At 44.7% G+C, this 26,378-nt stretch overlaps 2 protein-coding genes across 5 annotated transcripts in view; one reads left to right on the top strand and one right to left on the bottom strand.

Moving 5' to 3' along the window:
* Fbh1 (F-box DNA helicase 1) overlaps positions 1-18,814 on the bottom strand; it is a 37,210-nt gene extending 18,396 nt beyond the window's left edge. The window contains exons 1-2 of one of the 4 annotated variants that reach the window (XM_090318839.1): positions 18,644-18,814; positions 2,568-3,172 (exon numbers count right to left, since the gene is read on the bottom strand). In XM_090318839.1, the coding sequence (XP_090174965.1) occupies positions 2,568-3,104 (537 nt within the window). In that variant the 5' untranslated portion in view covers positions 3,105-3,172; positions 18,644-18,814. Of the gene's footprint in view, positions 1-2,567; positions 3,173-6,438; positions 6,595-6,902; positions 7,059-15,728; positions 16,039-18,643 lie in introns of those variants that run through there. The other 3 variants (XM_090318840.1, XM_090318838.1, XM_090318837.1) reach the window with 3 other exon arrangements.
* Ankrd16 (ankyrin repeat domain 16) lies at positions 16,868-26,145 on the top strand. Its single transcript, XM_090318841.1, has 7 exons — positions 16,868-17,251; positions 18,810-19,030; positions 20,771-20,813; positions 21,680-21,788; positions 22,460-22,621; positions 24,280-24,358; positions 25,948-26,145. Exons 1-7 carry the CDS (start codon positions 16,938-16,940, stop codon positions 26,097-26,099), a joined length of 1,080 nt encoding a protein of 359 aa, XP_090174967.1. The 5' UTR covers positions 16,868-16,937; the 3' UTR covers positions 26,100-26,145.
* The last annotated feature ends 233 nt before the right edge of the window (positions 26,146-26,378 follow it).

Raw genomic sequence — 26,378 nt, 5'->3', positions numbered from 1 at the left:
AAGAGATCAGCGACAGTGCCCAGGCCCAGAGTTCAAGCCCCATAACCGACCAAAACACAAAAACAAAACAAAACACAAAAATAAGTTCAGAGTTTCAATGAAGATAAAATAATGGGACAAAAAGATGTTATATAATGACAAAAGAACCAGTTCAATAGATACATGTATTTTCATAATATATATTTACGTGTATGTATATAGATCACACATATATCAGAGCTCTTAAACATATGGAACAAGCTGATAGAAATAAATAGGTAGTATCAGCTACTTTCAATGGATGAGTAACCATACAGAAGTTGAATAAGGAACACAAGACTTGAACAACTCCTTAGCAAAGAGGATGCAATATCCTGCAACAGAATACGTATTCTTCTCAAGTGCACATGGAACCTTTTCCAGGAGACTCACAGAAATCTCATTAATATGACTAAAGTTATACACATTAGTTTAAAAAAAACACAATGAAACTAGAAATCAAAACAGCAGGAAAACTGGCACATTGCACATAGATTTTAAATGGGAGGCTTTTTTTCTTTTCCTCCTTTTCCCCCTCCCCAGTGAAGGTTAGGGAAGCTCTAACAAAGAGCTGAGCTTGACAGTACACCTGTAATCCCAGCAATTTAGAACCTTGGGGCGGGAGGAACACGTGTGTGTTCTAAGCATGTTTCTAGAACAGAAATAATAAGCAAAACAGGGCAGGGGCGGGACCATACCAAAACAAAAAGCTGAGTTTTGAGGGTAGAGGATAAGCCCTGAGACTAAGGAAAAACGAAGAAATGAAAGGATATTCTAACATTATTTCTGAGGTACAGACATAAGAACCACCACATTCTAATAAACTGAGTTACTTAGAAGTTCCATCTCCTAGAGATGTACAACCTACTACGACTGATGCCTGAAGACACAGACACTGCGAAGATGTCAATAATGAATGAAGGAGTCAGATCAGCAACCAAAGGAAATCCCAGAACAGATGGCTGCACTGGGGGATCCTACATAACATTTAAGGAACAATCAATTCCTGTTCATTCTCTTCTAAAACACTGAAAAGGGCACACTGCCAAACTCACTCTACTACCATGACATGAAACCAGACAGACGCTACGGGAAATATCTTCAGCTCTGACAGATTACCAAAAATAAATGCATCATGTCATTGTCAGAAATAACAAAAACGGCATTTTTCTACCATCACAAGAGCTAAGTATAAACGAGGGCATTGCCCCAAAGATCTTCTCAAATGGAACAAAGAAAATTCTCAGAAAGTTCTCACCAGTTCTCAATTTACTGAGCAGAAATACTGTGATATAAACACCTCTATAAGCAGACAGACATTTCTCAGGAATTGGATCCAAACAAAGAATAGAGCTAGAATGACACAAAATTTCCTCCAAAATCTTTTGTACTTCAAAGAAAAGTATGTTCTCTTGCTTTATCTATCTTGCACTCCATCACTAAGAATGGAACAATGAAGGAAAAGAACAGGAAATCTTTCCTGACATTATGGGCTTCCAATATGTCCATTTCAAAGGATGAGCCACAGTGATTCCTACCTAACACTCACGTATCAACCATTGCTCATAGATTGAAAAAAAATGGGAAGGTACAACAGTGAATCTAAAACCAAACATCAACAAATATGGTAACTGGCTTAAATCATTAGTCTCTACCCGTAAACTAAGTGGACAGGACGCCTGTCTAAAACCATGATAAATGATGTTAAGAGAGGCATAAAGTGCCTCAAAGAAGAGAAAATGGAGTTCTGCAAAATGAAAAGAGAAGTTACTGGAACTGCTGGGCCTTGAAGAGGGCCACAGAAACAAGGGGACCACTAGCCGGGCACCAGTGGCTCATATCTGTAATCCTAGCTACTCAAGAGGCTGAGACCTGAGAATCATGGTTCAAAGACAGCCTGGGCAGGAAAGGCCATGAAACTCTTACCTCCAATTAACCACTAGAAAACTGGAAGTGGCACTATGGCTAGAGTGCTAGCATTGAGTGAAAAAGCTCGGAGCCAGTGCCCAGGCCCTGAATTCAAGCCCCATGACCAACAGAAAAATAAATAAATCGCGTGGGGAAACTAGAACCAACAGTGGACCACAAAAATACAATCTAGGACTATAACACAAGAGATCATATACTTCTGGTATACCACAGAGATGTGTTTAGATAAGGGTCAAGGAAGCTGGCTAGTATGGTAGGACAAGCCTGGAAGGCCTTAAAGGCCAGCTGGAGTTCGGACATTAATCTGAAGACAAATGGGATGGGAACCATGATGATGATGCTGATTATATTTTTGCTAGTCCTGGGGCTTGAACTCAGGGCCTGAGCACTGTCTAAGGCTTTCTCAAGGCTAGGGCTCTACCACTTGAGCCACAGCACCAATTCTATATATGTGGTACTGGGGAACTGAACCTGGGTCTTTGTGCATGCTAGACAAGCACTCTACGCCTAGCCATGTTCCCTGCCCCGGGAATCACCGGGTTTGAAGAGAGTGTCTAACCACAAGTCTGTGTTAAGAGAAGCAGATGTGTGTGCTAGTGGATGGAATGGTAGGTACTCACCAGTGGGTCACTGATGATTTCCCTCCACAAGTGGCACACCAAGCTCAGATTCCAGTAGAGGTCTTCCACAGGGAGGAAGGCGAAGATGTGCCTCAGGACTTCACTAGGCAAGCTACAAATGTGGCTTGGTGGCTCTTGGCAGGGCAAGGTCCCAAGAAGGCCATAGTATGAGTCAGGAATGGGGTCAGGACCAATGTCCTCAATGTCTTGGACAGTTTCTCCCGAATCCGCAGAGCGCCATGACAAACAATCCTCTGCTTCTTGCAAGGCCTCCCTAGGCCTTGTGCACGACGGGGACAACTGAAGCCGTGCAGTCTTCTTAGCCACGCCATCCCACTGGCTGGTCCTTGTGGCTTTATTGCTGTCTTCCTCAAAGGACCAAGATCTCTTCCTGGGAGGCAGAGCAGACCTCGAAGAGCCCAGTGTCCCTTCTCCATCGCCTTCCAGGGGCAGGGCACAACCACCCTCCGCACGAAAGATCATGGGACGCTCAGAGTCCTGACAGCTTTCCTGGCCAACTGAACTGCTCTTGGCCATGTCATTGGTGCGCTGCTGCTGGCCAGCTAGGAAGAACTCAGGGCTGTGTCTTCTTGGACATCCTGGACCTGTGGAAGAGCCAGAGGAAAATGGAGAAGCGAGGATTAGCCATTACTGATCCAAAACGGACCCAAATATGACAACCTAATTCTTAATTATCTAACAGAGGAAGAGACAAGGATGTTCATAGGCCAAGTGGTTAGATGAGTAGCTAATTCAAAAACGAATCAGACACATGTTAAGAAAAAGACAGATTAGACTGTGTGTATTGTGACTGTTTAAGTTAGACCTTGAAGTACATACAAGGTCAAATGCTGCACACTGGGCATTGGGCAGGACAGACAGGATGTAACTGCTCACATTCATTCATTCTCTCAACGCAACACACCTCTCCTGGCTCCTTCCTACTGGTCTGTTTGCTTAAGCAGAAAAAAAAATGCCTTAGGTTACCATGTTCAAAAAATCTTACTCTTCTAATTTAATAGTTAAAAGTCTTTTGTTTTTTACTTGCTTCTGTGAGGCTGATACACTAAGATTAAGGAATCATAATTATTTTTGTATTATTAGTTATTCCTAATTTATTATATGCATGTCCTTAGTCAGCATTATTAACTAATTCTGAGACAAAAAATGATTAATTCCTAACCTCAATGGTAATTTCATACATCCTGGTGACATTTTCTAACCCTAAAAGTTATTTTTAAATGACAACAAAGTAAATAAACACTTTATCAATATACAGTAATATCTGTGTTTTTTTTAAATGGGTATAGCTAAGATTTGGGAAAATAAGAGAATAGACTGAAACTAGGTTCAGCCTCTAAGTGAATTTATGGAATTGCAATGAGTATTTTTTTCATATTGTGGAAAGAAATCATTATAGCTCCTTCTAGAGAAATGTGATGGAAACACAGGGTTTTCAAGTCAGGCATAATTAAATCCTGGTTATTTCCCAATTGTCAAATTCAGTTACCCTAACAGTGAAGATTCTAACACATACATGTTCAGACCATGCTCAGAGACCTGAAGAACTCACAATGCAGAAGTTGACTTACACACATGAGACACCAGGTATCAAACAATAATTAAGATTTAAACTGCCTCATAATGTTTTTACAGGTATCCCCACAGTGAGAAACATATTGTAATCTATTAAGAACAGTAGGTTGTATCAAAATTCTATGCCAAAATCAGATGTATCAATCTATCTTACATTGACAGGAATTAGCAAAAGAAAGAATTCATTTGGGGTAGAGAGTAATAAAGAGAACCAAATGGCCAGATGCACAATTTTATGTATTAATAATATCAGCATGTTATTATGAATTGATAGGAATATAAACTATCCTGATTAAATCATTACATATTGTATACTGTATCAAATCATGATAATGTATCCCATAAGACTAGATATTATGTTGAAGAAATATCTTTAAAGTTTGGTTGGCCATTGTGGATTATGACCATAATCCTAGCTAAGATCCTAAGCTAAGATCTGAGGCTTGTGTTTCAAGGCCAGCCGGGACAGACAAACCCACTAACTACCAAAAGTCTGGAGGTAGGTTGACTGCCAGCCTTGAATAAAAAAGCTACATAGGAGCACAAGGCAACACCAAAAAATGTGTGTGGGGTGTGTGTGTGTGTGTGTTAGAATGCTCACCTCACACACACAAAGCCCTGATTTCAATTCCTCAGTACCATATACACAGAAAAAGCCAGAAGTAGCACTGTACCTCAAGTGGTAGATTGTTAGCCTTGAGTAAAAAGCATCTAAGGACAGTGCCCAGAGCCTGAGTTCAAGCCCCAGGACTGGCAAAAGAAAAAAAAGGAGCACAAAGCCCTGAATTCAAGACCCAGTACCAGTGTACACACACACACACACCATCTTTAAAGTTTAAAATTATCAGGTGGATGAGTACTGGTGGTTCATGTCTATAATTCTAGCTACTCAGGAGGCTGAGATTTGAAGATTGGGGTTCGAAGTCAGCCAGGGTAGGAAAGTCTCCATGAGATTCTTTTTTTTGCCAGTCCTGGGCTTGCGTTCAGGGCCTGAGCACTGTCCTTGGACTTTCTCAAGGCTTAGCACTCTACCACTTGAGCCTCAGCATCATTTCCAGCTTTTATTCTATGTACGTGGTACCGAGGAATCGAACCTGGGTCTTTGTGCATGCTAGGCGAGCACTTTAACCACTAGGCCAAACTCCCGGCCCCCTCCATGAGATTCTTAAGTTCAATTAAACATTCAAAAACTGGAAGAGGTGTTGTGGTTCAAAATGGTAGAGTGCTAGTCTTGTGCAAAAGAGCTAAAGGACAGTGCCCAGCCCCCGAGTTCAAGCCCCACAACTGACAAAAATAAATGAATCAGGTGATGGCAAGAATAAGCTTGAGTTCTTTACAGGAACATGGAAACATTTTATAGTGACTTTATTAAGGAATGACTGTGACAAACTAAAAAATGCTCATGTCCAAAAATATTAGGTCAAAACATACATTCCAAGTGGGTGCTAATGGCCCGTGCCTGTAATTCTAGCTCCTCAGGAAGCTGAGATCTGCCAATCAGGCTTGGAAGGCAGCCCATACAGGAAAGGCTGTGAGACTCTTCTCATTAACCAACAGAAAGCTGAAGTAGGGCTATGATGTAAGTGGTAGAGTACTATCGTTCCGTTATAAAGCTAAGGGTCGTGCTCAGGTCCTAAGTTCAAACCCCAGTACTGACCTAAGAAAACTAAGCATATATTCCAGTTGATGTGAAAAAACTAAAGTCTCATCAAGGAGAAGGGTTCCTGGATGACAAAGACCAGGCTCTGGCATGAAGCACACTTGGGTGGGGGGGAGTAATGACATCACGGATCTAGAGATACTGTTCCATGTCTCTCAGAACATGCTAGCAGGTGTCCTGAGGCGCTGGTCAATCATTAGGACAGAAATCTCAAGGAAAATCCACAGGAACTGAAAACAAAAAATCATACTACTGCAACAAGATTATAAAAAATTTTATCAGCAGGGCCGGGAGTGTGGCCTAGTGGTAGAGTGCTTGCCTAGCATGCAGGAAGACCCGGGTTCGATTCCTCGGTACCACATACATAGAAAAAAGCCGGAAGTGGTTCTGAGGCTCAAGTGGTAGAGCTCTAGCCTTGAGAAAGTCCAAGGACAGTGCTCAGGCCCTGAGCTCAAGCCCAGGACTGGCCAAAAATAAATAAATAAATAAAATAAAATGATTATTTAAAAAAAAAATTTTATCAGCAGTATTTTCGAAAACTTTTAAACTGGAGATACTCAAAGGCCACACAAACTATGGGATTTTGAGATATAAGGTTCTCTTTTGAAGACCTACCCCTACTCCCTCTTTTTGTTCTGGGTCTAGGATAGAGACCACGGTTGGGGTCTCTGTTTGTCCATCTTTGGCCGAAGGGCTGGGTGCCAGCCAAGTGACTCTGAGCCAAATGCTGGCAGTCGATAGCTGTAAGTTGCTTCCGCTTAAATCGCCTCACTGTTTTGTATCAACAAGCAGAAGAAATGAGATACTCATTAGTTATGACTAGTTCTCTAAGTAGCCAGCAAATTACTCAGTTTTTAAGAATATAATAACCGACGACTGATTTTATAGATCACTCCAGCCAGCCTTTTCCCATTTCCCATCCCACCAACATTCAGCCAACGTGACAATGTCTTAGTATTCTTTAGAATTTAATAGAGTTGGAGGTAAGGCAAGTGGTAGAAGACTAGACTAAGAAGTTCAAGCTAGGCATGAGCTAATGACCCTTAGGTAAAGACTGAGCTTCTTATAAATAAACTTACCATCCATTGTATATACCAGCTTCTTCAAAATTTAAAAGCAAAACACAGTCATAATAAAATAGGCTAGAAATTCCTTACAAGGACCACCTCTCAGCCCCAAGAAAGTGTGGTACTGAGAACAGACTTTGATACATAGCAGTAAGGCCCTGGAGTGGAAGAACTGAATTCAATTTTCAGAACCCTCGGAGGAAGAAAGTTCCTGTCCTCCCTAACAATCTGTTATAGCAACCATAGAGCCTAGAATCTCTTTCAAGAGTACCAAAAAGGGGACTGGCAGTAATAGTCCAGTGGTAAGCGCTTGCCTAACATAGCTACGATTCTGGATTTAATCAACAGAACATTCTACCATGAGAGTCACAGCTCCTCTTGTTTTGTTTTTTTCCCTAGATATTTGGAAATAAAGTCTCACAGACTTTCTTGCCCCAGGACTGGCTTCAAATCATATGCATACATATGTGTTATAGTTAGAAATTAAAAAAAGATTAGATGATAAGGCTGAGTGCCAGTGACTCACAACTAGCTACTTAGGAAGCTGAGATCTGAGGATCGTGATTTGAAGCCAGTCCTGGTACAAGGAAGTCTGTGAAGCTCTTATTTCCAACCAATCAGCAAAAAAGCCAGAAATGGACCTGTGGCTCAAGTGCTAGTGTGTCACCTATGAGGGGAAAAAGTTAAGGGACAGTGCTCAGGCCTGAGTTCAAGCCCCAGAACTGTCTCAACAAAACAAAAAAACAAACACAAGGGCTGGGAGTTTGGCCTAGTGGTAGAGTGCTAGCCTAGCATGCATGAAGACCAGGGTTCGATTCCTCAGTACTACATACATAGAAAAAAAGCCAGAAATGGTGCTGTGGCTCTAGCCTTGAGAAAACCTAAGGACAGTGCTCAGGCCCTGAGCCCAAGCCCAGGACTGGCAAAACGAAACAAACAAAAACAAAAGAAATACCCAGATATATGGAAACACACCTATTTGCTTCTTCTACTGAAGCTCTAGCTTCTTTGATTAGCATGCATAAAACATGGAGATACCTTCAAAATATAATGATAATATCTAATGGTAAGATCACACCATCAGCCCTATTTCATCCAATTGTAACTAGAAATAGTTTAAAAATAGCTAGTATCTCAATCAGATATTATAAACAGAAAATCCAATATCCCCTTCATTTGAAGGATTTTATAATTTTTTAAATTGCTGAACTATTCTCTAAACACCACATCTTATTCACCCATACGAAGGTACTAAAAAAGAATCCACTAAAAAAGAATTTTTTTTTTTAAATTACAAGGCGTGGTAGAATAAGCTATAAAAAGATTCTGTGCCGGTGGCTCACGCCTGTAATCCTAGCTACTCAGGAGGCTGAGATCTGAGGATCAAGGTTCAAAGTCAGCCCAGGCACAAAAGGACCCGAGACTCTTATCTCCAAATAACCTCCAGAAAGTGGGAAGTGGGGCTTGGCTCAAGGATAGGGCGTTAGCCTTGAGCTGAAGAGCTCAGGGACAGTGCCCAGGCTGAGTTCAAGTACCATGATCCCCCCCACACAAAATAATTGTGTGCTACTGATAAGCCATAATAGCCTTCATGTTCTGGACACACTGAGTGAAAGATGAGGGTGGCAGGTGATGTGATCTAGGCTCAGGTGTTACAGAAAGTAAGGCTAAAAGAGAAAGAAAAGGACCTAAGCTTAGATCATTAGTCTTTCTATGTGGATTTGGGCAAGAGCACAGCCAGAAAGGTACCTCTCACACACCACATAGGACAGACAGACTAGCAGAAATGTGCAGCCTCTTAAAGGCTGAGTGCTGGGTCCCCTGGATTATTACAGTCGATGAAAACAAGGGGTATAAGAACCTGTCATACTGAATTCACAGGAGAAAATCCACACAGAAGCACTTGCGACACCCACGTGGAGGCTAACACCTACCTCTATACCTGTGTCAAAGCCTAGCAACAGAAGCATTAGAACAATATCGAGGCAACCATACCAAGTGCAGTGTCCCCTGAAAGGGCCCTCTTTTACTTTAAAAGCATTTGTGTTCTTGCAAAAGTATAGTTTACACTGAAATTCTAATTACCCTTTTATTTTTATTGGTATGCCTTTTCCACAAGCAGTTCTAGTACATCTTTATCAACTTAAAGATGTTCCAAAGATCTCCCTCCCCCTTCCATAAAACTTTCCACTCCACGCCACCCCTGCACAGCCCGTCTACCCGGCATGTCTCTAAAAGGACGTCTGCAATCAAAGCGCTGGCTGCCCTGGTGGGCACGCTCGGGTGCGGCGAAGCTGTCCAAGCCAGGGAGCAGTGACTGTGAGGCTTTCCAAACTCCATGTGGCCCCACAGACACTCAAGTTCACCTCCGCAGCACGATGCCCGTTTACCTGTACCCCTTTCAGACTCCACTGCCCTAACAGACATGTGTCGTATCCTCAGGTGACGAGGTAGAAAAGATCAAGAATGTGGGAGAAATATTTTGTCAAACAGAATTTTGCCAGGTTCAAGTAAACTTATCCTGTTTTTCATGGGTTAGCTTTCTTACTGTGCTTTATCTCGGCCCCCCTCCCTCCAGTCTCAGATCCCCCCCCCCCCCCCCCCCCCCCCCCCCCCCCCCCCCCCCGCCAACTTAACCTCGGGTAGCTCTAATAACCCTTGCCTCTCAGCTCTGGCTCTGGGGCCGCTGGCACCTCAGTTTCCTGGTCTTAGCTGTGGATTTCAAGGTGGCTGTTACCTCGAGTTCAGATTTGTCCTGGTCCTCAGATCACTTCAGGGCTGTCTTTCTGACCCTGACCACTTGAAGGCAGAGCCTCTAATGAAGATTAGGTTTAGGTTCCCCTGAACACTCAGTATTAAACGTCACTTCACTGAAGGGAGGGATAATGTCTCATCACTTAACCCCAAAGCACAAAAGCAACCACTGGGCAGTGACTGTCTCCCTTCACACAGCAATGCCCAACGGTCGTCAATACTTGGAATCTTCTTGGATTATGAAGAGATTGCCGTGATTGCGGACAAACTCCTATTGTGAGGTCATTGCGGGTTTCGATTTATTTGTTACTGCAGCAAATCTTACCCTACCCATCTTGGAGTCGTTTTGATACCAAATGCAGGGTGCTGGCTCACGCCTGTAATCCTAGCTACTCAGGAGGCTGAGATCTGAGGATCAAGATTCAAAGCAAGGCCAGGGTGGGCCCTAAGACCCTGAGACTCTTATCTCCAACTAACCACTAGAAAACTAGAAGTGACTCTTTGGCTCAAGGGTAGGGCAGTGGCCTTGAGCTGAAGAGCTCAGGGATAGTGCCTAGGCTTAGAATCCAAGCCCCACGACTGACCCCCCCCCCCAAAAAAAAATCAACTTCCCAAAGCAAGGTACCCAACTGGAAAAATGGCTCCTAACACCCTATCTACCTCTGCTTACATACACCGAGCCGAGACACCTATTCCTTCACTTGGCAAGTTTTCCACAGGCTCTGTACTTTTGTCCAACAGCAGGCACACGGGCACCTGGCCTCCACAGAGAACACACAGGTGTACTACTACCCAGCCTTTTACATTCACTCTCAAATTTGATGGGTCCAATTGAAGCCTGAGTAAACTGAGAGCCCAACTTAAACACAGTTAGAGCTGTTGTTCAACTCCACCACTGTAGAATATATCTAATCAAGGAGGCACTTAACAAGTTAACCCAACCACAACAAATGACCTCTGACACACTGCATACTATAATAACTTTTTTTCAATCTGATAGGTATGCATACCTTATATAAATGGGGTTTATTTTCATTGCAGTTATTCTGTCATTACTTGTCTAAGAACCTACTTAATAAGTCTTCCCCTCCTAGGCTAAAATCTTAATGGTAATGCTTAGCTCATTTATCCCCAGAATCTAACATAATGCTTTATAAATAACTGCTCACCAAATGAACAACAGCACCGATACAGAGCTGCCTTCTCAGGTTGAGCTGTCTCCGTTGGCTTGGAAGCCCTAAATTCAATTATCTTTCAGCTCCTGAGTGCTTTGCAATTTCTACTGTTCTTTCCTATACTCCAATTTAATCTGCACAGTAATCCCACAATTGTGCCACAATTAACTGGGGCTCAGAGAAGACCTGCTGAAAGTCACGACATGGCTCGTAAATGATGAATTTGGTCTTCTGTCAGGTCTACTGTTCTTCCAACTGTAATATTCTCCTTTCTGGGTCAGAAAGCTTTAAGGGAACCTGGAGAAACCTCAAGTTACCCTAAGTGCTTGCCTAGCAAATATAGGAGGCAGTGAGTTCAACTGGAGGAGGAAGAAAAAGAGGAGGAGGAGGAGGGGGAGGAAATGAAGAAAAGAAGGGAGAAGGGGCACTGGGTTCAATCCTCAGTATTATCCAAAACAAAAGCAAAAAAACAAAAAAACAAAGAAGAGGAAAAAAAGGAAGAGAGAAGAGAAGAAGTGAAAGAAAGAGGGGGAAGAATAAGAAGAAACAGCTGCTGTGTGTAATTCAGGTTTAGGGAGGAGGCAAAAACTGCCAGACCCTATGTAAAAAATAATTAAAGCAAAAAGATACTAATAAAACAAAGGGGCTAGGGGTGTGATTCAAATGAAAGAGGACTAGCCTAGAAAGCACAAGTCTTGAGTTCAAATTCCAATGCTGCCAAAAAAGAAGAAAAAAATCCTCAAGTTTAATTCCTATACCAAAAATTTAATATATTCGGGGCTGGAAGTGTGGCCTAGTGGTAGAGTGCTTGTCTAGTATGCACGAGCCTTGGGTTTGGTTCCTCAAAACCACATACACAGAAAAAGCCAAAAGTGGTGGTATGGCTCAAGTGGTAGAGTGCTAGCCTTGAGAAAGCCCAAGGACACTGCCCAGGCCCTGAGTTCAAGCCCCAGGACTGGCAAATAATAATAATAATAATAAAAACAGAAAACTGTAAGAAAACTTTATTATTTTCTGCAGACTCAAAAAGGAAAACTCAAAATATTTTGCTCTCTTTAACTCTAAAGGAAATGTAGGGGACACATTACAACTCCAGATCAGCTCTCTGGTATTAACTCTTTTGTGTGTGTTGGTAGAGGCTTTAACTCAGGACCTCATGCTCTTGCTTGGGTTTTTCACTTATTGTTGATACTCTGCTCCTTGAGCTACAGTTCCACTTCCGGTTTTTTACTGGTTAATGAGGGAAAACAGATACAATGACTTTCCTCTGGTCTAAGAGTTGGCTTTGAACCTTCATCTTCAGATCTTATCCTTCTGAGTAGCTAGGATTACAGGTGTGAGCCACTGTGCCAGCTGGTGTTAACTTGATGCACAGTCAATTGGATATGAGCGCCTATTTCCTGCTTCTTCTAAACCCACAGGGGGCAGGTTTGGAGGTTCTGACTCTCCTAACACTTCATATCCACAGCTACCACGATTCCCTTGGATACAGCATTCATTTTCTACAGATAGGTTACACTGCTCATGTTATGTTTCTCACATGAGAGGAATGGCAAAAGAAAGACTACTATTTACTGTCCAGAATATATCCTTCCATACTTGAAAGGCTTTCTCCACAACCACATATATGTATGTACTATGTCCTAGATTCATTATAAGCTCCTTGAGGGACTTCTTTATAGTACGCTTGTTCAATGCTATTTTAAACACTGACGTATATAAAAATGAATATGCTTGACCATAAGGCAAGTATCAAAACAAACACAAACTGCTAAACACAAGAGCAATATAAGTGCTATATAAATACATAAAGCACTGTCTATGATGGTAAAGGAAAGTAAATACAACTAGCAGTGTTGGAAGATTCTTTATGAAACATTGAGCCCTAAAGATGCAAGGGGGCCTGGGAATGTGGCTTAGTGGTAGAGTGCTTGCCTAGCATGTATGTAGCCCTGGTTTCCTCAGTACCACAAAGCTGGAAGTGACACCATGGCTCAAGAGGTAGAGTGCTAGCCTTGAGCAAAAAAAAAAAAAAAGAGAAAAAAAAAAGCAGCTCAGGGACAGTGTCCAGGTCCTGAGTTCAAGCTCCAGGACTCATTCTCCCTACCCTGAACTATATGGCCCAATCAAAATGGCTATCTAAAGAAAACAAATATGGGGGTGGAGTTCTTACTCATTGGTGGCAGGAATGTAAATGATCCCATCTACTATGAAAATCAGTTATGGATGTTCCTCAGAAAATTAAAACTAGAACTCCCCTATGACCCAGCCATCCATTTCTGGGTAGATAAAAACTCAAAAGAATCAAAGTCAGCCAGGTGCGGGTAGTTCATGCTGGTCAACTTAGCTGCTCAGGAGATTGTCATCTGAGCATCATGGTTCAAAGTCAGCCCCAGACAGAAAAGTCTGAGATCTTTACCTTCAATTAATCATCAAAAAGCCAGAAGGGGAGTTGTGGCTCAAGTGGAATAGTACTAGCCTTGAGTACAAAAAACCAAGGGATAGAGTAAGGCTGTTAATACTGTAGTACCAGTACACACTTAGCCAATAGCCAAGTTATGAAATGAACCTAGGTACCCATCAGCAGATGAACAAATAAGAAAAACAAGATTTTATACACACACACGTACATACTTAAGAAAACACAGAATAGAGTTTTATTTAGCCATTTGGAGTAAAATGTCTTTTGCTGCAAAATGAATAGAACTCAAGATCACCACGTTAAGTGAAATAAGCCAGTCCCACAAAGACAAATAGCAAATGTTTTCTCTCATTGTGGGACAGAAAGAAAAAGCAAATCATGAAAATAAAAACAAGGCATGGGCGGCCGGGAGTTTGGCCTAGTGGTTAAAGTGCTTGCCTAGCATGCACGAAGACCTGGGTTCCATTCCTTGGTACCACATATATAGAAAAAAGCTGGAAGTGGTGCTGAGGCTCAAGTGGTAGAGCTCTAGCCTTGAGAAAGTCCAAGGACAGTGCTCAGGCCCTGAGCTCAAGCCCAGGACTAGCAAAAAAACAAAAAACCCCCCAAAAAACAACAAGGCATGGGGGCATGCAATAAAGAGAAGGGAATCAGGAAGGAGGAGGAAGGATAAGAAAGAGTAACAGAGCCAGGTGAGGTGGCTTGCCCCTGTAATCCTAGCTAGTCAGAAGGCTGAGAGCTGAGATCTGAGGATCAAGTTTCAAAGCCAGCCCCTGCACAAAAGGATCTGAGACTCCAAAACAGTTATCTCTAGAAAATGAGAAATGGGGCTTGGCTCAAGGGTAGGGCAGTAGCCTTGAGCTGAGGAGCTCAGGGTCAGTGCCCAGGCCTAGTTCAAATGCCATGACCCCCCCCCCAAAAAAAAAGTAACAGAAGGGGCAATATGATCAACGTAATCACGTGATCAATGTAATCACGTGATCAATACAATTGTGTATGGAAACACCATGATGAAAAATCTTACTATGCAGTTAATTATGTGTCGCTATAAAAAAAAGATGAAGAAAGAAACCTTTATTTTATAGGCAATTCAGGATATCATGTAGTTTTTAAGCAGGGTCCTTATACAATCAAATTTAGATAGACATGAACACTGTCAGAAAAACAAGTCAGAAACCTATTTCAGAGCTAGTGATTGCCTGAGGGCAGCAAAACAGAGAAGACAGAAAACACCAAAAAATGTGTTTGTTCTGTTGACAAGAAAAGACAAAAGAGAAAGAATAGCAAGGACAACTGACATTCCTATTAGAACATGAAGAGATGTTACTAATCATGTTTTTTTTTTTTCCTAGAGTGAGGAAGGAAGCCCAAAGTTCCAATTTTAAAAGTAATCTGGGGTTATGATTATTGTTTTTCTGATAGGGTCTCAATAAGTAGGTCAAGCTGGCCTTGAATTCAAGGTCCTCCTGCCTCAGTCTTCTGTGTACGGGGATTACAAGCATCCACCACCATCTTTTCAAATGGTCGGTGGAGAATCAGGTTACAGCTTAGGAAACAGTGTGAAATAGGAGAGTAGTCATCAAAAGACATGTGAATGGCTGGGAGCATGCATGCACGAAGACCAGAGTTCAATTCCTAAGTGCCACATACATAGAAAGACGCCCTAAATGGTGCTGTGGCTCAAGTGGTATAGCTCTAAGCTTGAGAAAGCTCAAGGACAGTGCTCAGGCCCTGAGTTCAAATCCCAGGACAGGCCATAAAAAAAAAGAAAAGGCATGTGAATGGTCAGTGAGTATGGAAGACTTGAGTTGCTTTGGTGACAAATTTCTATGAGTTAAGTAATTTCATAGCCAGAAACAGCAGAGACAGAATCTGAATTCAATTTCCACAGAGGAACACTACAAGCAGACAAAAAGAGATATCAACACATAGGAAATTCAAGTGTCTCTGCATTTGATCTCTGGTCTTCTGCCGCCTGTGTCAGGCACTAACACACTCAGCGATTGCACCCGTCCTTCCTTCCTTCCTTCCTACTTTAGACGGGGGGCCAACTACCCCCCTTTTATGGTAAAGTCACTAACTTCATCAGGCCTTCAAGACCAGAAGGGCGCCTTGATGAGAGGGTAGGTGGATTTACTTCATGCCAAGGGTTTTGTTAAACCAAAGCGCTGAAACAAGTTAAAGAGCTATTGTTTTACCCTGCCCCGGGGCGGGGGCTCATGCCTACAACTCAGCTACTCGATCTGAGGATGGAGATTCAAAGCCAGCCTAGGGTGGCTCCGTAAGGGTCTCCTTGAGAGTCTTTATCTCCAACTAACCACCACCCAAAACCCCAAGTGGAGCTCCAGAGGGAGAGAGAACAAAATCAGCTCTGGAGGGGAGGGGGGGGCATGGGCGGTTGTTTTGAAGGCTGGCCCTTTGGAAGCGATTTCCACAGCACCACTTGAACACCAAGAGGCTAAACGACAAGTGCGATCAAAACCACACCTGACCCTAATTTCTTCCATCACCCCAGTCAGCGCTGCGCTCCCCGATCTCAAGGGACCCTCCAAAAGCTCACGGCCTTCCCGCATCGCCTTCATCATCTTCTCCGCAGGCAAGGAAAAGGGAGGAGAGCCAGTGGAAGAGGCTCGCCGGGGAGCGTGAAACGACAAGGTCAAAACACCAGCAGAGACGCCCAGCTCGCCCGGCACCGCGGCCCCGTCTCCCCGGCCACCTCCGCGAGTCCCGAGCAGGGACTGCAGGGCCTCCGGGGCCGGCGCGGGGCCCAGGCCCGGCGGGGTTCACCCGCCGCCCGCCCCCCCTCCACCGCCCGCGCAGCCCCGGAGCCCCCACACCCACCCCCGGCCGGGCCCCGCCCCGCCCGCCCGGGGCCGCGGCCCCACCCCCGAGCCCCGCGAAGGCCAAGTTTCCCACGCATCGGAGCCCGGCCCGCACGCCCGGTCTCGCCGAGGATCTCACGCACTACGGACGCTCCGGACCCGGGCCCCCGCCGCCGTCGCCGCCCCCGCCGCCGCCGCCGCCCGGTCCCCGCTGCTGGCCTCCCAGCCCAGCGGCCCCTAGCAGCAAGCCCCTCCTCCCGCCCCGTCAGCGAGCCTAGACCACGGACGACTTCCTCCGCGAGCTCCGCCCCATCGCTGCCCAGGGAAGAGCCTGCCACCGAGCCGGAAGGACGGCCGCCTGAGCCAATCGAAACGCGAGCCCTGAGGGGGGCGTGGCCATCGCAGCTGGGCCCCGCCCCCTTCCGTGCTTCCGCTGGCCCGAAGGCGGCTTCGGGAAACTTTCCCAGAGTTCCCGCGCCGCTGCCCGGGTCTCGGGGGAGGAAGCCGGGACGACCGCCGATTGGACGAGGAGGGGGCGGAGCCCGGGAGCACCGCCCCGTCCCCTAGCATCCCTCGGACTCGGGCGGTGTCGAGGCTCCGGGGACCCCGGCGGCTGGGCGGCCGCGGGAAGCGTCGCCGGCCGGGCGGGGCTCCGCGTTCGGGCGACGCTCTCGCCTGCCGAGGGTCCCCGTGCGGAGGGCGGCTGCGGAACCACGACGGCGCCTGGAGCCGGGTCCCCGCCCGTCGCAGCGGCCCACCGGCGCCGCTCCGCCGACGCCCGGCCCGGGGCACCTTTCAAGGGTGCGCACCCAGCCGAGGACTTGGGCTCGGCGTCCCTCCCGCTCCTCCCGCTCGTGCCCCGCGTGGCCCCGGGATGGCCCGGCCCGGGGACCCGCGGCGCCTGGCCAGGCTGGTGCAGGAAGGCCGGCTGCGCGCCCTGCGGGCGGAGCTGCGGGCGGGCGGGAGCTGCCCGGGCCCGGCTGGGGACAGCCTCCTCCACTGTGCCGCCCGCCACGGACGCCTGGACATCCTGGCCCATCTAGTCGAGGCCTGGGGCGCGGACGTCGAGGCCGCCAACCGAGACTACAAGCGGCCTCTGCACGAGGCTGCCTCGATGGGCCACCGGGACTGCGTGCGCTACCTGCTGGAACGAGGGGCGGCCGTAGACTGCCTGAAGAAGGGCGACTGGTAGGTGGCGAGGGTCCAGAAGGACACGCCTCCTCTCTAGTCCCTGCAGAATCATCACCCGACGGCAAGATCTTATTGCCCCCAACCTTCTCGCTCAGTGTGGTCAGGTAGGGAATTGTCTACCACAGCCCAGGAGGTGATGTTCTTTCGGGGATGTCTAGCTGGATTCCTGCTTCATAAATTGCGTTATTTTAATTGGCATTGTACAGACCATGTACAGAATATGACTGATACGGGTGCAGGTACAGATAGGCCACTCTGTGCTTTTCATCTCTTGCTATCTGTAACAACTACCATCAACACACTCCGGAAACTCTACCCTCACACAAATCCAAACTCTTTTTTTTTTTTTGTCAGTCCTGGGCTTGACCTCAGGGCCTGAGCACTGTCCTTGGACTTTCTCAAGGCTAGAGCTCTACCACTTGAGCCTCAGCACTACTTCCGGCTTTTTTCTATGTATGTGGTACCAAGGAATCGAACCCGGGTCTTCATGCATGCTAGGTAAGCACTCTACCACTAGGCCAAACTCCCGGCCCAAATCCAAACTCTTTAGTTAGAGTGGGTTTATTTATTTAGTTAGGTGCTGGTACTGGGGCTGTCCCTTAGCTTTTGTCCCCCAAGGCCGGTGCTATACTAGTTGAACTACACCTCCAGCTCTGCTTTTCTGTTGGTTAACTGGATGGCTTTTTTTTTTTTTTTTAAAACTGGTCTTGGGACTTGAACTCAGCCTGAACACTGTGCTTGAACTTTCTCAAGGCTAGAGCCTACCACTTGAGGCACAGAACCCTTCCAGTTGTACAGAGGAATGGAACCCCAGTCTTCCTTCATGCATGCTAGGCAAGCACTCTACCACTCTACTACCAGCCCCTTTGCTGGTTAATTGGAAGTAAGAGTTTCAAGAATTTAGTCTGCCTGAACTAGCTTCCTACTAGACCTTCCTATCTCAGCCTCCTGAGTGACTAGGATTGAGCCACCTGTATCTGCCTGAAATTCTTTTATTCACTGTATCTTGTCTTTCAGAGGCTATGAACTTCTTAAGGCTTACTACATAATGAAGTTTCTATTTCAAATGATTCCTGATCTCATAAAAAAAAAACCCCCACAGGGGATGGGAATGCAACTTAGTATTACAACCTTTACCTAGTATGTTTGAGGCCCTAGGTTTGATACTGGACATTACAAAGGAAGAAAAAGAAAAACACAGAAGAGATTGCTACAAAGTTCATCTTCCCCACTATGGGAGAAAAGCTGACCCCCATCCTGTGTGGTTCTTACTAGTTTTGTCCCTGTTCACTGCTATCTGGCTCCCAAGCAGTTTTGCCTCCAGGCCCCCAGCTACTTGTAGGTGATATTCAGTTATATTCCCCTGGTGATTTCCCCCATGGTCCTTACTTCATGCAGAGGATTTGCCAGTCGAGGCACCTTTCCTTCCTCCAAGACCCCTGGGCCTTCTGGGTTGTCAGTCTGTGCCAAGGATGTCAATTTCCTGAAGACTTGACCTCTTGCTTTTAATGTCTCATCTTCCTTCCATCTGATGGCTTGCCCTGGTTGGCCTTAGGACTCCTCTGATGATGGCTTGCACAAGGAAGAATCTTGAGGTGATCCAGGTCCTTGTAGAACATGGTGCTAACCCACTCCTGAAGAACAAAGATGGCTGGAACAGTTTCCACATTGCCAGTCGAGAAGGTGACCCTCTGATCCTCCAGTACTTGCTTGAGAAGTGCCCAGATGCCTGGAAAACAGAGAGCAAAATTAGAAGAACTCCTCTGCACACTGCAGGTACAGCCAGCAGCCCTAGGCAGACAGGTGCAGATGTGCAGTCACTCCCCCCGGCACTGCCTACGTCACCCTGCTCAAGTTGCCTGTAGGGAAATGGAGGTTAGGAGAAAATAGATGGTAAGGAATAAGCATGTCTTAGGCTATATAGCACACACACGTACAGATCGTGTTACAAGCTAGGTGCTTTCCTTGTGTAAGTATACTCTTCTTGTGTATCTAGCTTATCTGACTCATTAGTGAGATGACAGACTGGTTCTGTTCCTCTGTCTTTGACCTTCAGTAGAAAACCTAAGTTCCTCTCTAGAACAAATGTCTCCATCAGCAAAACAACAATGGTAATGTTGCCACGACCCAGAATCACTGTAGGGATAAGGAGGTCATTATGTGAGTTCCTTGGCAAAATCCTTGACACATGTGGGCCCAGAATAAATAGTTACCACTATTTTCTTTGTAACATTTTTTACATTGTTACTGAAGACAAGAGAAAAAAAGGGCAGTATTTCCTTTATAGCTCTGGTAATACCATCATGTTTTTATGTCTAAATAAGTACAAACACTTATAGATATGTGAGCCCTAGTACCTAGTGGTAATGGCAGATATAATTTAGGATGCAGTTTCCATTTTTTTTAGTTACTTTTAACTGTAAGATATAGCTGTAGACTATTTTAAATTAAGAAAATTGTGAAATTGTTGTTACACTAAGGGGCGTAAGAGTCCAGAACAAGAAATTTGGAAAATAACCTTGTTGTATAGTAGTATGCTGAATTTAGTTTCTCTAGAAATGAATGCCTGTGATATGATATAGTCTAGGTAATACATATCTAGTTATTTTCTAAACACAGTAGCACTTAGGTATGCAAGAATATCTTCTCAAACATCCTAAGTAGAAAAACATCTCTTTAGCTTATAAATTATTTGGCCATATACCCCTTCATACACATCTGGAGATACTTTCATGGAGAAAGTTACTTTGTCAAGGATTAGTGCAAACAAGCAAAATGTTTTTGTATTTCCTGGAGAAAAGTTGACACAACACAAAAATAGGAAGATAAGGGCTGGGAACACAGCCTAGTGGTAGAGTGCTTGCCTACCATGCATGAAGCCCTGGGTTTGATTCCTCAGTACCACATACACAGAAAAAGCCAGAAGTGGCACTGTGGCTCAAGTGGTAGAGCGCAGGCCTTGAACAAAACAGTGTCTAAGGACAGTGCCCAGGTCCTGAGTTCAAGCCCCAGGACTGGCAAAAATAAATAAATAATAAAAGAAAGAAAAGTTTCAGATTGAAAGTTTGCCATGAAAGTGCTTAAAAAGATATTTGGAAATGGAGCTGTAGCTCAAGTGGTAGAATGCCAACCTTGAGCAAAAGAGCTCAGAAACAGTGCCCAGGCCAGAGTTCAAGTCTAGGACCAGCTGAAAAAAAAGAAAGAATCAAGTACTGGTTGTACATTCCTAAAGTAAAAACATCATTGTCACTAATGAGTTGAATTTCAAGGCGGAGGTGGGGGGGCAGTAAAAGTATATATAATTTTAAGTATTCCTTCCTGTAAGTCCTAACTAGAAGATGGAGGCAGAAGGGAGAACCAGGAGGATAGAAGAACTTTATTTTTGTGGTGCCAGGAATCAAACTCAGGGCTTAATTCATGTCAAGTAAAAATTTTCCCACTGAGCTACATCCCCGGCCAAGAAGTATTTTGAGTATACCATATTCCTAATAGCTCTAATTCTCAACTCTCTTCCAGCAATGCATGGCTGTTTAGAAGCAGTAGAGCTACTTCTTAAGAGGTAAGAAAAGAGCAATAAATTGGGGAAAAACATTTGTTAAACATTTTAATAAGAGGGTTTTTTTTTTGTTTTTTGTTTTTGCCAGTCCTGGGGCTTGAACTCAGGGCCTAAGAACTGTCCTTGAGCTTTTTCCTCAAGGCTAGCACTCTACCATTTGAGCCACAGCACCACTTCCAGCTTTCCTGTGTATGTGATACTGGAATGGAACCTGGGTCTTGGTGTATGCGAGGCAAGCATTCTACCACTGGGCCAAACTCTCATCCCGTTTAACAAGATGTTAATACGGTTTTTACTTAAAAGAGCTAAAAGCTCACAGACTGCCAACAGGACAAACTGAACAATCTCTGTAAGACTTAAAATATTGCAAGGAATTACAGTATCTCTTCATGCATGGAGAGCAATGGCCTGTTCTCAGGAGGCCACTGGCACTGTGGGAGGAGGTCTGCAGCTTCTGTGGGGAGGCAGAAATGAATGGGGGAATAATTAGACTGTTGCCAGTCGATGTGGTGTTAGAGGTGAAAGCACAGACAAGGGGAAGAGTATTGATGTTTTAAGTAGTTTGGCTGCAGAATTGAGAGATTTAGATAATGGATTCCTTATGAGAGGAAGGAAAGGCAGTCGAAAGAATCTCTTCAAAGCTTCTGGCACGAGAAGCTGGAGAGCAAGCGGCCATCAAGGGGAAGGGAGGAGGTTAGAAGAGGAGTGGGTCCCAAACCCTAGAGCTCTGTTTTGATTCTGAGATGGGGAGGAGTGGAAGAGACAGTTTGTCTGACATACGGTGTACTTACAGGTGCCCAGCTGTCAACTGTCTGAGAGTTTGAAGAAGTGAATGCTCTCAGGTCTGTAATTCTGGGTTTGGGCTCTAGGTGCCAGTATGAACCGGACTACAGAGACAAGTGTGGTGTCACCCCATTTATGGATGCAATTCAGTGTGGTCATGTGGACATAGCCAGGCTGCTCCTTGAAAAACACCAGGTATCAAAATGCTTTCGTTTTATTCCTTTGATTCTTCTTACAAATTTTAGATTATAGCATACACACCACACTTGATTTCCTGGGTTCTAAGGATCAGTGTTTCCAGCTATAAAATAAAGACAAGTTGCGGGGCTGGGAATGTGGCATAGAGGTAGAGTGCTTGCCTAGAATGCACTAAGCCTTGGGTTCAATTCCTCAGTACCACATAAACAGAAAAAGCCAGAAATGGTGGTGTGGCTCAAGTAGTAGAGTGCTAGCCTTGAGCAAAAGAAGCTCAGGGACAGTACCTGGGCCCTGACTTCAAGTACCAGGACTGGAAAAAATAAAGACAAACATTGAGGTTCTAAGACATAGCGGTCTTTGATGGTAGGAACAGCAGAGTCCCCTGGCAGCACTTTTGGCATTGTGGCCAGGAGCCCTGGCTCATCCTGTTCTTTTTGTAAAAAAAAAAAAATCTTTAAGGAGTTGCTGTTCAACAAAGCAGGTTGAGTCCAATACATCTTGATCAATGTCATTGGACTCATCCATTTTTTGGTAGAGTCCTTAGAGAATCAGACAGAAGCTCCACATCCTCTGCCCGAAGGAAGGCACAGACAGCCGGGTGTATGGGCCCAGGCTCCACCCAGCAGGTTTCTCTGCTTCTTCTGATCTCTGCTCTTCCCATCTACAAGGCTTGTTCTTCAGCGGAGGATAGCCTGGGGGCTCAGGCTTTGCACAGGGCAGCTGTCACTGGGCAGGATGAGGCCATCCGTTTCCTGGTGTCTGATCTTGGCATTGAAGTAGACGTGAGAGCAACCACAACCCACCACACAGCACTTCACTATGCAGCCAAGGTTGGTTTTGATTTGCATTATTTCATGGATGGATGGTTCTGTATTCCTGTTTTGGGGGGCTTGGTTTTGTTTCATTTTTTTTTTCAGTTGTGGGGCCTGAACTTAAGGGCCTGGATATTGTCTTTGAGCTCTTTTGCTCAAGACAGGTACTCTACCACTGTGACCCATGGTCCACTTCCACTTTTCTGTTAGTTAATTGTTGATGAGTCTTAAGGATTTACTGCCTGGCTGTCTTTGCACCTCGGATCTTCAGATCTTAGCTTCCTGAGTAGCTAGGATTAAAGGTGTGAGCCACCAGCACCCAGTCTGTAGTCCAGTTTTTATGGCTCCATTTCTTTTCTTTTTTTGTCAGTTGTGGAACTTGAATTCTGGGCCAGGGTGTTGTCCCTGAGCTCTTCAGCTCAAGGCTACCGCCCTGCCCCTTGAGCCACAGGGCCACTTCCAGTTTTCTGCTGGTTAATTGGAGATAAAAGTCTCACTGACTTTAGTGCCTGGGCTGGCTTGGAACTGTGATCCTCAGATCTCACCCTGAGATGGGTGGCAAGAGCCACCACACCCAGTTTATAGATTCATTTCCATGAATGGTAACTGCCCATATACTTGAAATGCTCCTGATTCTGAAGTCCTTAATCCCTTTAAAAAGAAACGTGACTTTATTTCTAAGTAAAAATAGAAAGGGTGGGGGGAAGGAAGGAAGGAAGGAAGAATGAAAGGAAGGAAGGAAGGAAGAGAGGGAGGGAGAGGGGGAGAGAGGGAGGAAGGAAAGAAAGAAGGAAGGAAGGAAGGAGGGAAGGAAGGAAGGAGAAAAAGAAGTGCCTTTTATATACTTAGGCTTTATGCCCCATTCCTAACATTTTTGTTTTCAGGAATCAGTTTAAGCCATAAATGTCTGTTGGTTGAAACTACCCTGCATTTAGAAGTTAAGATTTTAAGTTAAATGGGAGAAGAGAATGGCATTCACTGGTCTCCTTGTCACCCTGAAAACAAAATGCTTCCACTAGAAAGGAAGCATCACTTAGTCATCCCACACTTGATTTTCTAGAAGCAGGGTTTTTGTTGTTGTTACTCATCTACATGCTTTTGCCCTGTTTTCCCCTTATAAGAATGTGGGAAGGTGTAAGGACGGGCTGAGGGTCTAATCTGCCACAAGGGGAGACAGGCTTGTCTTTTTTCCAGGCTTCAGGAAAGACTGAACCTCAAGCTTTGGTTCTGGTTGTACATAAACTCATAGACTAACACATAGGAAGAGTATATAAATAACCTCATAACTGACTGTGCTAGCTGCAGTAGAATTCCCTTTTACAATGAAAAGTTATATAGTCTTTTGCCATCTATATTTATCCTAAAGATTTTAGTGAGGTATATATTGGCCTGGGAAATTTTGCAATTGTAAGTTCTGTATAAATCACAAAATTTATATGGCTTATAGTGATGTATTAGATCACAATGTGACATACAAAGTTGTATGCCAATAATAAAATGTGACCAAGGTATTTAATGATTGATGCCATATTGAGAATAATGAGTCATTACCCTTTATATATACAATTTAGTTTTTGCAATTGACTATTTTAGAAAAAGTACCTAATATGACTAGTTTGTTTAAAGGTTTGTTTTTGTTACCATCACAGTGATAATGAATTTATTTTGACACTCAGGAAGGACACACAAGTACAGTTGAGACTCTCTTATCCTTGGGTGCTGACATCAACTGTAAAGATGAACGAAATCGATCAGGTATTGAATGTGTCAACATACCAAGTTTCATATCTGGGGTGGAAAGTGCAGCTTAGTGGCAGAGTGCTTACCTAACATGCACAAAACCCATAATGTCATCTTCAGAACTCAAAAATAAAAAAAAAATGCTGTGGCAGTGCATGGCTATAATCCAGCACTCAGTAGGCTAAGGCAGGAGAATCCCAAGTTCAAGCCTAGCCTGAACCTAGCAAGACCTTGTCTCAAAAAAGGAAAAGAAGATATTGATTTAAATATTATTCTTAAGTGCCCTAACTTTTTCTTAAAATAACTTTTCCTGTGCTTGTAAAGTTACAGAACAAGTCAGAATAATACCTGGGGCATAAAATCATTTCCTTCCCTTCCTGTCTTCCTTTTGCAGTACTGGGAATTGAACTCAGGGCCACGTGCTTGCTAGGTAGGTGTTGTTCTACTTGAGCCATGCACTCAATCTTTAGCTTTTAGTTTGCTTTTCAGATAAGGTGTTGAAATCACTTGGCTGAGACTGGTTCTCTGTTTCTGCCTCTGGAGCAGCTGGAACCATAAACATGCACTGACACATCTGAGTTTCTTTTTTTTTTGTCAGTTGTGGGACTTGAACTGTGGGCCTGGGTGGTGTTTCTGAGCTCTTCAGCTCAAGGCTACCACCCTATCCCTTGAGTCACAGTGCCACTTACAGTCTCATGGACTTTGTTGCCCAGGCTGGCTTTGGACTGCAATCTTAAATCTTGACCTCTTAAGCAGCTAGGATTACAGGTGTGAGCGACTGGCACACATCTGTAAGAAGCTCACTGCTTCTTTAGACTTGGACTTTAGAATAAACCTTCTGTTAGTATTTTGTGAGTCAGAGGGCATCTTGAAAGAGTTCAGTGGGATGTGCATGGTTGAAAAACTCTCAGATGGCTTGATTCTTACTGCAGGGCTGGAAGGGACAGATGCTAGTCCAGACATGGATGTGAACTTGCGCATCAAATCCAGGCAACCAAACCAACGATGTCGCTGGACTCTCGTGCCAGTAGGACTCCTCACCTGCTGGTCAGGAGCTTTAGTCACTTCATTCTTACTCATGCTGCCTTTTGCTTAAAGAACTCAACAAAATGTGGAGCAAGTTTTGTGTGCCACTACAACCATGTTTAAATGGCACAAGGATGCCTGAGAAGGAGCAGACTAAAGGCTTATTAAATCCTTTCTTACTGGTTTGTTGTCTTTAAAAGTACTTTCAACCCTGTCAGGTGTAAACACATATTATAATCCAGTAGAAGCAAAGCCACTGTGATGCATTATGAAAATATAAAACTTGTGTAAGCCAGGTGCCAGTAGCTCATGCCAGTAATCCCAGCTAGCAGGAGATTGATATCTGGAGGATAGAAGTTCAAAACCAGACCAGGCATCAATGTCTGTCCAAACCAGTTAGCAAAAGGACAGACTAGAGGCACATACGCATGCTGAGGCAAGTACAAGGCTCTGAGTTCAAACCTTATATATACACATACACACACACAATGTTTAATTGAACAAGCAAATATTTCTGTTAGGTCTGTGCACGTCCAGAGATTGTGTTCTAATAAGCCCATGTCATTTTTGTCTCTCAGCCCTGCATCTGGCCTGTGCAGGTCAGCACTTGGCTTGCACCCAGTTTCTCCTGCGATCTGGGCTGAAGGATTCTGCAGATATAACGGGCACCCTGGCTCAGCAGCTCACACCAAGAGCAGACATCCTCCAAGGCTTTGACCCTGCACTATGATAGAAGGAGGTTTCTTCACGGAGACAATAAAAAGAATGGCAATTTCCACTCTGCTTCTTTTCTTCAGTCATTAACAGATTTATGAAATCAGCCAGTTGCCAGTGTTTTCATCCCCCAACCTCGCCTGCTGCTCTGCACATACCTCTCACACTTCCCAAATGACCAGGTCTGGATCCTACTGTGTTGTGGAATCCCGAGCACAGTCCTGATCCTTCCACAGTCCACATCTCACTTTTCCTAACTGTAAATCATAGTCAAAATGATGCCTAGGAAGTGAAT

The sequence above is a fragment of the Megascapheus bottae genome, chromosome 26 (genome assembly GCF_031878675.1).
Source record: "Megascapheus bottae isolate mThoBot1 chromosome 26, mThoBot2.hap1, whole genome shotgun sequence".
In the NCBI taxonomy this organism is placed as follows: Eukaryota; Metazoa; Chordata; class Mammalia; order Rodentia; family Geomyidae; genus Megascapheus; species Megascapheus bottae.
Note: the sequence above shows the minus strand (reverse complement) of the source record. Positions and strands in the feature narration are given on the sequence as shown.